At 54.7% G+C, this 12,351-nt stretch overlaps 1 protein-coding gene across 1 annotated transcript in view; it reads right to left on the bottom strand.

Annotated features, from left to right (window-relative positions):
• SUMF1 (sulfatase modifying factor 1) overlaps positions 1 to 4,296 on the bottom strand; it is a gene marked incomplete at its 5' end in the record, with an annotated part of 32,968 nt that extends 28,672 nt beyond the window's left edge. Inside the window, one exon of the mRNA XM_084269635.1 lies at positions 4,090 to 4,296. Coding sequence (XP_084125761.1) covers positions 4,090 to 4,296 — 207 coding nt within the window. The remainder of the gene's footprint in view (positions 1 to 4,089) is intronic.
• Positions 4,297 to 12,351: the final 8,055 nt, after the last annotated feature.

Below are 12,351 nucleotides of genomic sequence, written 5' to 3'. Positions count from 1 at the left end.
GGATTCCTTTTAAGGCATCAGCCAGTTTCCAGAGAAACAGAACCCCCTTCCCCTCAGCTTTAGCAGGCTCTTTCCAAGACTCCAGAGGTCCTGTCACATGCCTCAGAGGTTTCCCCACAGCCCTCTAAAGACCACAGACTGAGCTAAGCACTCCCCAGCCACGAGCAGTTCCCCCAAAACACAAGAGTACCCACAATCCCTTCCCAGAAGCCAGCACTAGAATGAGGAATGACAGCTCAGGCTGTGCAAACTCTTCCCAAGGGGCAGGAGACGTTTCAAGGGCTGACACTACCCAAGAGCTAGCTTGCCATGAAATTACCCAACCACCCATCAGCAGATGAAAAAACTGCAGAAGCCATCTCCTCTCTTTTCAGTCACACTCCTGAGCTCCCTCCCCACTTAACTCACACCACATTCAGGCATCTCAGTCCACCCACTCCGGCAGCATCAGAGGGGTGTGAGTGGGTGAGCCCCTAAGAGCCAGCAGCACTGACACAAGCAGCCACTGGCACATGGGATCTCACCTGCACAAACCCCAGCAGCCCTCTCACCACACACTACTACTCTTACAAGGAGCTCAAGCAGGTGGACCAGTGACAGAGCCTGAAATGAGCAAAACCACTTCTAAGAGACTGTAGTGTTTGTTTATTGATTTATTTTTGGAAGATCCAGATGTTTGGTATGCAGGAAGTTCAGGTCTAATACAGAAACATTCACCCAGAGAGAAGTTTCCAGAGCAGCACACTTCTAGTAATACTCCAGAAGTGCAGCTGAACTTCTGACAGATAAAGCAGCCTGGGTTTTAGATGTATGAGTGTTCAATTTCCACATACATATAGTGGAATAACACAGCACACAACACATGGATTAAAAGCAGACAAGCTGCAGAGAAAGGTTTGTAAAAAGTGTGAACTGATGGAAGATTATTTAGATGGAGAGGTGGGTTGACAGCTCCAAACAGGAGCTCTGGACTTTGCACATACAGCTGTACTGCAGCACAGCACAGACAACAGGACCCTGATTCTTCTAGAGTTGATTTTTTGTGTTATTTTTCTTACTTCACACCATCATTTTCAGGAGGTTGGATGCTTTTACCGAAAGTTTATCTGGATGCTCACACTGACTCACGAACCAGGAGGACAAAGAGAATCAATAGCTACCTCCCAGCCTCTGGAGCTGACTTATTTATGTAGTTACACCAGCAGCAGCATACTGAACGATCGGTACACGAGTTCACATCAGCCACCCAGCACCACTCCCTGCTCTTAAGGGCATCTGCAGCATTTGACATCACCTTACACATCCAGTTTCCTTGCTGCTTCCCCACTATAGATCTTTTGGGTCTCTCCCAGCAACACTTAAAACTCAAATAACAGCCTGGAGAAGTGCTACAGATGCTTTTTCCTTTGAACCAGACACATTTGAAGCTAGCTGCACCCTTGTAACTTTTCCTCCACTACAAAGAATCTGGGCACTTACCGATTGCCTTTAGCTGAATCCATAAAAGGGCTTCAGGATAAATTTGCTTACATTTTTTAGGACTTAGGGAATGACAACGTGGTACAAAGCTGCACCACTTACTTCCTTCCAATCTCTTTCCAGCTCACTGTAGCTAGAGCAACTCCCTGAAGCAGTCTTCAAAGCAAGATGCAGAGCTCACTAGTGAGCTGCTGTCTAAAAGCATGTGGAAAATTAACCCTTGCCTTACAGCCTTTCCTTTCCAAAGCCTGAGCAATTCTGGCTAGATTGCCAGACTGCTTTCAGCCAGGAGCTTCCAAAGGCTTCCCTATGAACCCGCTGCTCCTGCAGCCTTCTTGCACAGTCACAGCTGAGCCTTCTGCCTCATCCACCACGGTCATGTCTGAGACCAGGACTGGATACCACAGGGGTATCCACCTCCACCAAGGCCCATGTCACACCTCCACCTCCTGTCTGGAAACAGGACCCTCCTGTGACAGCCAGCTCCATGATAGCACCATGTCACTGGGCCACAGATGCCTGTCAGCGCTCTTCAGCCAAGAGCAGCAGAATGCAACGCAGAGCAACGAACAGACATCACACCCACAAACCACAGCCGTGTAGTAAAGAGCTTTACCACCCCATTTTAAAATCCTGGGAGCTAAAACTGAGGAACTAACCACTAATAGGTATCAAAGATGCACCCAGAGGCTGACAGATACATCATCCACCACAGCAGGGAGAGAGCACACGACAGTAATTGCCCCTATCTTCGCAGTATTACTCAGCTAGCACATGCAGGTCACTTGTTAAAGCTCAACTTCAACACCATCATCATTTGCCTACAATCTTACTGATGTTGGAACTATTAAGGTAATGTAGAACAGGCCCACTAAAGCTCTAGCTCCTCATTTCTAGCGCTGCAGTGGGAACGATTCATCTCAGTTGCAGCTGAGGTGGAAGCAATTCTTCCTGCTTCCCTTCCGGTACAGACATTTCCTAGCTGAGCATAACTTGATTATGCTATGCACATAGCTTAAAAGCCAGCAGTGATTAGTTTTCATTATCTGCTGTCAAAGTTGCTAGCTGCCTTGCATAGAGTCAGTCAGGCATCTTCATGCTACAATGACCCACAGTGAAATGCCAAAATTTATTACCCAAAACATAAACCAGCGACAGAGCCCAAGTGCAACGTGAATTAATTCACACTCTTTGAATACTCTGAAAGTTCTGAAGTGCAGCCTGCAATAGTGAAGGCACAATTACCCCTGTGCACCCTTCCCTTCACCCACTAAGCAGCCACACTGCCTGCGTGACACTGGCTTTGCCTGCACTGACAGAGCTTCCCAGCCTTACAGCACCAGGAGAGAGACAGCCCCTCACATGTTTACTATTTCCAAGCAAGAACGAGATGCAAGTGTGTGCTGTGATGGAGTTTTGCCTGCACCTTTGGTGAAATGAAACCTCATGGCACCTCCAGTAACTGGCAAGATCTCATCTGGTGATCTGGCCTCAAGTGACATGAAGGCCTTGGTAGCCCTTCACAGCAGGCACTGTCATAGCCCATCAACCCCCTGAAGCCCTGCTGTGTCAAGAAGGCACATTCAGCATCTTGCTGAAGAGCAGCACCGAAAGAAAAAGGAAAAAGCAGTCAGAGACTTGAAGAGAAGCTGAAGGGCTACCCAGATACGAGTACATAAACAATGGATTCGCTCACTGATGTCCAATGATAGGACAACTGGCAACAGGTGCGAGCTGGAGCACAGGAGGTTCCATGTCAACATAAGGAAAACCTTTTTCCCTGTGAGAGTGGCAAAGCCCTGGGACAGGCTGCCCAGAGAGGCTGTGGTGTCTCCTTCTCTGGAGACATTCAAACCCACCTGGACGTGTTCTTGTGTGACTCCAGGCAAATCCTGCTCTGGTGGGGGGTTGGACTAGATGAGTTTTGAGGTCCCTTCCAACCTCTAATGCTGGGTGATTCTGTGAAATAACCCAAGCTACCCAACAGATCCCTTGTCGGTGTTTCCACTCCCACACAGACCAAACAGAAGGGGACAGACCCACAACGGAGCCACAGGAGCACCAACACACACCAAGGGACCACGCTAGCAGAGCCACCACCGCCCTGGGCCACACAGCCAGGGACAGCCCTGCTTCAGAGAGCAGCCTGGCACCCACAGACCCAGCGCTGGCAGCCAGAGCCGCGGGGACACCCGTCCAAACACTCCCCGCGTCACTGTCACCCCTCAGCACCGCACGGGCAGCAGCGGTGAGGGCGGGGGCAGGTGGGGGTGCCGGGGAGGCCAGCAGGACACGGGCACGGCTGCCCCGGCCTCTCCCCGCCTTCCACAGCGCCCGACCGACCCGGGAGACGCTCTCCGAGCAGGAGGCGCCAGGCGAGGCCAGCCGGAGCACCCGCACCCAGGCCGGGGCTGGCCGCGGCTCTGCCCGAGAGGGCTGCGAAGCGGCTTCAGCCCGAGCTGCTCCGCCGAGGCTCAATCGCTCGGGGCTCTCCGCTCGGCCCCGAGGCCTCGCTGCGCACTCAGCGCCTCCGGGGCCGCCTCTCCCGCCCACCCCCCCTCCCTCCCGCCTCAGGGCGCGGCGACACCCGCCGCCCGCCCCGCCGCTCACCGGCCTCCGCCCGGCGCTCCGGCCTTCCCCCGCCGCAGCCGCCGAGTAGCGCCGCGCCGCCGCCTCCCGCCCATCACCGCCGCGGCTGGCGCCGCACCCGCAGCCCCCACCGGCCGCCGCCTTCTCCTCCTCCGCGGCCGCCGCCAGCGCCGGCAGCAGGACGAGGCAGCAGCAGAGCCCAAGGCGGGCCGCCGCCAGCGCGGCCATCTTGGCCGAGGCACCACGTGCCGCGCGCGGTCAGGTGACGAGCCGCGGCGGGAAGCGGCGCCGCCCCTCCCCGCGGGGCAGCCGGGCCCGGCCCCCAGAGCGCCGCCTCACCAGCTCCTCCCCAGGCCTGCCCCGGGCGCTTGTAGCAGCGTCCCGGGCGGTGCGTGAGGCTCCGTGCCTGCTGAGAGTGGCGAGCAGCCCGCCCCAGGCCGGCTGAATCCCCCCCCCCCCCGCCCGCAGCCCGCCCGGCCCCGCGCGCCGGCACCTCCCGGGCGGCGTTTCCCGCGCAGGCTCCGTGGCGGTGCGAGCGCAGCACCCCCCGCGATGAAGGCGGCCGGCCGGGGGTCCCGCCCCGAGCTCCCCTCGGCCGGCCGAGGCTGCTCCCTGCGCCGGTCACCTCCTCGGGAAGGAGTCCCGCAGGGAAACGCGAGCGCTGCCTGTGAGTATTCCCCTCCCAGGGGTCGGTGTGGCTGACTGACAGGTATTTAGAGGCAGTGACGGTAACGGGGAGCTCCGCTGGCGAGGACACGGCTCCTCAGGAGCGAGAACCAGCCCTCTGGTGACTCCACTGTGGCAGCTCCCCCCAAGGACAGGGTTCCCGAGGCCTTGGTGTTGCACCCACACCCCTCTTACCCTCTTCCTTTCCTTCTCTTGCAGCCAATCACTGCAACAAACCCGCAGCTGAAGGACAGCCATCACCCTGCGGACAGCATTAATGACAGGCTCGTGTGAGGTGCTGGTTTAAGGCCCCAAAAGTAAGTGGTTACAGCTCTGAGGGTGTTCAGTAGCAGCCCTTGACGTGGGAGTGAGTACCTGCCTTCCTCCTGAGGGTACCTTCTCCTCTGCGAGGGGGTGGTGATGCAAAGCAGCATCATTTCAGAATAAGGTCTTAGGGGGAAAAAAATAAAGAAAAGGTAAACTCCTTGGGCACTTCTGCTTATGTTTCCATCCTGGGATTTCGATTTTTCATGCTTAAAAATGGATTTTACCAAGTAAACAACCAGTCTTTATGGCAGAAACACCACCACAGAGGTGGAGAAGCACCACTGGAGAGGGAAAAGGAGAAACCTGCTTTTCTCTCCCAGCAAACATCAAATCCTGTTACTGCAATTTTGGGTTTTTTTTTTTTTTTTACTGGAGTTTTCAGTGCAGGTGACTGAGCAGCAGTTTATAACAAATCAGGTGAATGGCAACACGCTAGTCTGCAAGCCAAGCAAGTCAGGAATGGAAACGTGCTTTATGGAGACACAATGGCCTCCTGCTTGGCTCTTGGGAGAGGTAGCAATTTGCTGTTAGTAGCAAGAAGCAAATTACTACCCCACTCTGTGCCAGCTCGGCTGCCTGGGACTTTGTGATCGGAGCAAAGGCTGTTCCCACTCACTGTCCCCCTGCTAAGGAGCTGGGGGAGTAGCAGGTGCACGTGCCTGCTTTCTGGCATGACATGAATCCCCAGTCCCTCTCCCTCGTTCGCAGGCAGAAGGGGCACACTGCTTTCGTGCTCCTGTGTACTCAGTGCCCAGCCAAGGTGCGTGGCCCAAGGCAGATGGCGATCCACTGTCTCAATCCAGAACTCTCAATACCTTCTGCATCACAGAACTGTTCATGCTCGTGTTTTCCTTTGGTTTTTCTTCCATGGTTCACTGTAGTTGTTCCAGGATTTTGGTGCTTTGTCATGTAAATCTTTGTGTGGGAGCTTCTGTTCAGAACTGTCAGCAGAAAGGTTTCCTTCTGGGTCCTCCACCATGCTGAAAGAAATCTTGACTCGTTCTGTGGGATACTAATTTAAAATATTTAATGGATTCCCCCCACCCCCTACAGATGAGGACTGTGCAGCAAAAATAATCATGCCCGTACTGAAGGAGGAGGAGGGGGCTTGTTTGTTTTGTGTCAGTACTGCAAAGGAACACCTCTCAACTGGATTTGCTGTATGAAATTTTACTGTGTGTAAAATGACAGGGCTGGGAGTCTTCACAAGGATTTCAATTATCCATCATTAGTCCCTTTTGCCCTGTGACGTCCTTAGCAAAGCAACAGAGTGCAGGAAAACAGACTGGTACAAATTTAATTATAAAAATCAACCCTGGCTGCTTCAGGGTCAGAAAATGTAAACATTCCTTTTATGCTGAAGCAGTGATCTTAGCCCTGTGCATTAATGAATCTCTGTGAGAAGGCCAAGTAAATATAACTTACTTTCCCCCCTTCCAAATTTTCCAATGCAATTTACAGAAGCGACAGCAAAATCCTGGTATCCAAATTTCAGAGGCTTCTAGAACTGAGCAGAGTCTCTCAGGATAACTTGTTAAAGCCATGAGATTCTGGCTGCGTCACGATGGGATTCAAGAAAATCAGCTCGTTCCCAATGAGCTGGGACAGGTCTCTGATGTATCTTGCCCACTCGTTCTCATTGCTCATCTTCCTAGAACTCTTTTCCACATCAGTTCTGTACTTCCATCAGGAAGGTTTGTGTTCCTGTGTTCTCTCAGGAGTCTGGATACAAGAATTAGTTTGCTTCTGAGTGACAACCAACTTCCAGCTTGTAATCCTGAGGACTTCTGAGAACTTTTGTTGGTGTCACTCATCCATCGTGTTGGTGCTCCTAAGTCCTTCCTTTGCTCTTCCACACAGGGTTTAATTACTCTCTTTCCTCACACTGAGCACACCATGCTTCAGGATTAAGACCCTGATTTTACTGCTATTAAAGTATCACAGAAATGAGAGATTTCTCAGCACTGATCTGAAAAGCTGAGATGTTGCCCACTGTTTATCCCTACCAGTGTTGGCATGGAGAGCTCTGATGACAAGAAGCTCATGTGATCATTTTCCCCATCAAGACTGGCCACTAGAGAGATGGGACAGTTTGATCCTTAGTGTTGTGGTGGCTGCCTGGAGTATCTTTTCTGCTGGTATTTCTTCAGGGCTGCTGCTCGTGCAGCTGAACCAACAGCAGAGATGGAAAAATGTGCAAATGCACCCAGCACCCTGGGGTGCTTTCTGGCCAAAATAGTCCAAAGAAGTCAACAGAACTGAAAATTCCACAGCATTAAACAAGATAATATCATTCTTATTCTTGGCATGTTAAAGACTTCACTTTGTCTTAACATCTTTCATTAACGTTGAGTTCACATAATTGCTACAAATAAGGTGGTGATGGAGCGGAATATGGTTGAGAAAGGGGAAGAGCAGAGTTCTCTGATAGCAAAAAACCCAAAAATCCCAACCCCAAACATCTCTTCAAGGTGTTTTCCTGGGGCTGCAATCACAGACATGGTGAGCTAACACTTGTCTCACCGCACTCTAGTATAAAGACTGAAGTGATACCTACCAAGTTGTATTTCTTCATCATTTTCTGTCTGAATTCATGATCAGTTCTCATGCCCTAGACCCTCTTTGTGTATGCGTGGGTGATCTAAGCCAAACCCCTGTCTGCTACTGAGCAGGGACTCTGTTCCCTCTCTCAGGTGCTATGTGCTGTAGTTCACATCTGTGAAACAGTTGCTTTAAGGGAAGAACTCAGTGATACTTCTGAGCATGAGGTTCTTTCATTCCCAGAGCCATGAGATAGATGATGGGAAGCTTACACACTGGCTGTGCCTGCAGCAGCACTCCTGAACAGGTTCCCAAAGAGAAATGGAAGCACTTCCCACTGTTGGAATTCTTCATGTTTTCCTTGTGTTTTCCAGTACCCTTTCAAATCTAGCAAGTTCTTCACAGTACTTGGCCAGTATTTTTGGCTGAAGAGCTTTCAGTAGCCCACTTTCCACAGCCTTTGAAGAACTGACCAGGACCCAGAAGCAGATGTAGTCAGTGAGAGAAAATGCAGCCTTTGATATTCTCCTTTCCGGAGAGGCTGCAGGATCGGAGGGCTGGAAGGCTGCAAAAGCAGCAGGGGACAAAGACAGGACTGCTGCAGGAGAAGCACAGAGAGATGCACACAGCTCTTCAGACAACCAACTGAGGATTTGCAGGCTGTGGTAGAGCAGAATATCCCCAGGTCTCCTTTGCATCCTGTATTCACAGAACTTCGTACGGTCGGCTTGGGAGTGGCTGGGGGAGCCGTTCTCCCTCTGTCTGTAGGAAATCCCCCAAAAGATGGCTTAAATGACACAGTTATTTCTAACTGACTGCTGCTGCTCTTCCTTCACACTCAGTAACAAGGGTATTTCGAGCAGTAACTGTGGTCAGTGGGCAAAGCTCCTTGCCCTGGCTCTGGTGCCAGTCCTGATGTCACTGCGTAAGCGCACCAGACGTCCCGCTGTCCTCAGCCTACTGAACTCATCCAGAGATTAGATTTGATTACACGAGAATTCATTAGGATTACCTAATGATATTAGGCACCACCATTACTCTGCCAAATTTCTGATGAGTAATGGCTTCGTAGCTCTGCAGCCGTTAATGAAAACCACGGAAGTCTATCCAGTGACCTTCCCTTAAGTTCCCAAGTCACGGACATCATCGTCCGCATGTTCTTGCCTGATGGCCACAATTACAACTCCTCTGATGTGATTTTCTTAATGAACCAGTGGCACATTGCGTTCCAGTGGACCACTGGCCCATAGGAACTCATCCCTTTCTCCAGCATCTGTCTGCTGCAGTGAAGGGGGAAAGGAGCCCCGAGCGTGGCAGCAGCAGTCACACCCCATTTCCTATCAGTTATCCGAGGTAGCTGTGGGTGGATGCGAGAGGTGGGACGTGTTTTCTCCACCTTATCATAGAATCATAGAATGGCATGGTTTGGAAGGGACCCCAAGGATCACAGAGCTCCAACCCCCTGCCACAGGCAGGGACACCAACCTCCAGGCCTGGAGCTACACAAGGTTGCCCAGGGCCCCATCCAACCTGGCCTTAAACACCCCCAGGGATGGGGCACCCACCCCCTCTCTGGGCAGCCTGTTCCAGCCCCTCACCACTCTCTCTGGAAAAAAAACTTCCTCCTAATATCTCATCTAAACCTTCCTTCCTTCAGCTTTAATCCATCCCCCTTGTCCTGCCATTATCTACCCTTTAACAAGCTGATTCCCCTCCTGTTCCTCTGCTCCCTTCAGGGACTGGAAGTCTGCAATGAGGTCCCCCCACAGCCTTCTCTTCTCCAGGCTGAGCAAGCCCATGCCAGTTAAAGCAATACAGCAATTCCACAACACAAACAACTCACTTCTGCGGGGCACATGGTGCTGCCAGATGTAGCCACGTGTGCCCTACGTAGAGGGCATAAAAACCCCACCTTGATTAATGTTTAGGGATTGAACAGTTGCAGAATGTAATAAATACAAGGCAGTAGCACTTAGGTTTTGCCACCGCTGGTGGTTCCAGGTGAAGCTGGTCAGGCTTTAACGCCCCTGAGCCAGTCTCACCGAAAGAGAAACCAAGCAAACCTCAACCCAGCCTTCAGCCGTCCCTGTGAAACACAGCTGGGTTAGCCCTGCCACAGCCCCCTGCGCCGTGAGCCGTGCTCCCACCTGCCCAGAACCCAACGGGAGCCGAGGCAGCCCTGCGAGCGGGCCTCAGCCCCTGTACCGCAGCAAGAGATGATCTCTGCGCTGCCTTCCCCGTCCCGCACCGTGCCGGGACCGGCGCTTACCCCGGACTGATGCTCCCGGCTCGGTGCTCCCGCAGCTGGTGGGGCCGGGGCATCCCGCTGCAGCGGGAGCGCTGTGCCAGCCTCTGCCGCCGCCCGCCCGCTGCCAGCGCTCCGCACGCAGCCCCGGGACGGACTGGAACATAGTTTGGAGTCCTCCCCACCCCCCCAACTTCGGGCGACCCCCCGTTTGGGCGCCAAAGACCTGTGAGAGTCTCGGCCGCCGGGACCCGGCAGAGCCCCCACTGTACCGGCCCCTCTCCCGGGCCGGCCTGCGGCGCGGGGCACGCCGGGAGTTGTAGTCCCACGGGGCGCTCCCCGGCAGCGTCGCGGCGCGGGCGGGACTCCGCTACCCAGAGGGCCCAGCGAGGCTTATAAGGCGCGGTTGGCTAGCGGAGTGGGCAGTAACCATGTGGATCTGCAGCTGAGGCGGCGGCGGGTGGGGGGAGCTCGGCGCAGCCTCCATCCTAACGGGACCGGGCAGCGCCGCGCCGCCGGCATGGGGCTGCCGAGCCGCCGCTAGCCCGCCCCGCCGCCACCGGAGCCAGGTAGGGCCGGGTGATGGGCGGGAGAGCGGGCAGGGGCTGCGGCAGCGGCTGGGGAGGCAGGCAGCGAGTCCGCTCCGCTCCGCCCCGCTCCGGCCGCCGGGGCAGTCCCCATCCCCGGTCCGGCGCGGGCGGGGCGGGGGGGAGGCCGGGGGGACGCGGCGCTGGGGCTGGCCCGGCTGTAGGGGGCTCGGCGGGGGATGCCCGGCCGCGGGAACCTCTATAAGCCGGAGCAGAGACCTGGCCGCCCTGCCGGCCCCGCGGGGAGCGCAGCCCGGTCCCGCGGCGCCGTGCGGAGGGGTGCGCGCTGCCGGGGTCGCGGCCGGGGGCTGGGCGCTCCTCTCCGTGGGGCGGCCGCGGCCTCGGCGGCCGGGCGGCGTGTCCGCTCCAACTTTTCCCCGTGTTTTTCCCCTCGCACTCGCGGCACAGTTGCGAGGGATGTTTCGCGTTATGTAAACACTTGCGAGCGCCGGTGGGGGCTTGGCTATGGGCGAGCTTACTCTTAAATGGTCAAAGCCGGGCAGCTGTGGGTGGATGTTCCTGAGGGTCTTGCGAACTGCTCGGGGCGGCCAAATATTTGGCTGTTTCCTGGACTACAATAACTGGACTTGGCGGGTAGGGGGGGAGGGGGCATTCCCCACGTATGTGGGATGCGCCATAATTCCCAGCGGGTTTTGTGCCTTCGCGCTACCAGCTCCGTTACTGCTGGTTCCGTGCGGGGCTTTGGGGCTGAAGCCGGCTGCCTGGCCGCTTGGGCTGTGCGGAGGGGCTGCACGCCTGAGTGTGCCTGTTGCTCCGCGGGCCCCTTGCCCTGTTGCTCCGCGGGCCTCTATCCTCTTGCACGGGGTGCAGGGCGGCTCTGCGGTGGGCTTGGTGCAGCGGCAGGGGCTTGGGGTCACTCAGGCTTTCCCCTCTCGTCTCAGAACCTCGTTGTCCCGTGTGGGTTCGGCCCTGCTCGCAGGAGTTTGTAGGAAAACACTGTAACAGGTGGGAGGTTGGAAATCCCGCATCGCATGGGTGCTGGGCAGCGGTTCCTGCAGGTGGATTGGGCCCTGGTGTTGCTGCTCACAAATTGGGAGGGGGAAGCATGGCTAACATAACCCAGGGCCTTGCCTTACGAAGATTTAGTGACTTGAAGCTGTGCGTGTGGGGGAGCTCAGTTATTAATGAGGGCCGGTACCTGTGCATGTGTTTCATTTCTTAACTGTGCACTTTGTTATTTGAGTTTCCTTTCCTGTGCTCGGAAATTTGCCTGGTATCCCAGGACTTGCAAAAGTGTTGAGCCAAAACACTCGCTGACTCAGAGCCCAGTCCAAAGGCCCACTTCTGAACTGCTCTGCTCAGTGGGTTTAACTGCGTGACACTGGGATGTGATGCGACAGCGGCATCCGTTTCTGTCCCTCACTGGTTCCTCTGTGGCTAAGTGAACAGGCTACTGAGCACTGGAGTTTTTGGCTTGTTTACTTTCTGAGGCTCTGCTTTAAGCCTACTTCCTCGCGCAGCAAACACCTCGGGTTCCAAAAGCTCAGTGGCTTTGCAGGTGTAAGGTCAGTGCCACAGTGACAACTGTGTGGTGGTGTGGCTGTGGCGAAGCCTTGGCTGTGCCACGCTGGCTGTTCGGTGAGTGCAGAATATCAGTGGCATCCATCAGCCCCAAAATTCTGGCATAATGGGATGCCTGACAAGGCAGATGTGGAAGCTGAGTGCTGCTGAGACCAGGGATTGAATCGATGGAAGTGTGGGGTGGTCAGGGGGTGTAAGCCAGCCCAGGAGTGGTTGTGGAAATGAAGAACACAGTTCCAGTGTTGTTTCAGAGCAAGCTGTTGCAGCAGCGCTGCTTGAGCTGATTATTTCTAACGTGTTCTCTAAGCTGCCTTTTTTTTTTTTGTCAATAACAAATATTTCTTCTTGCTAGAACACCTTATTCCAGCCTGAGAT

Source organism: Gallinula chloropus (assembly GCF_964237585.1).
Source record: "Gallinula chloropus genome assembly, chromosome: 12".
Classification (NCBI taxonomy): domain Eukaryota; kingdom Metazoa; phylum Chordata; class Aves; order Gruiformes; family Rallidae; genus Gallinula; species Gallinula chloropus.
This window is presented reverse-complemented; position numbering and strand designations above follow the sequence as displayed.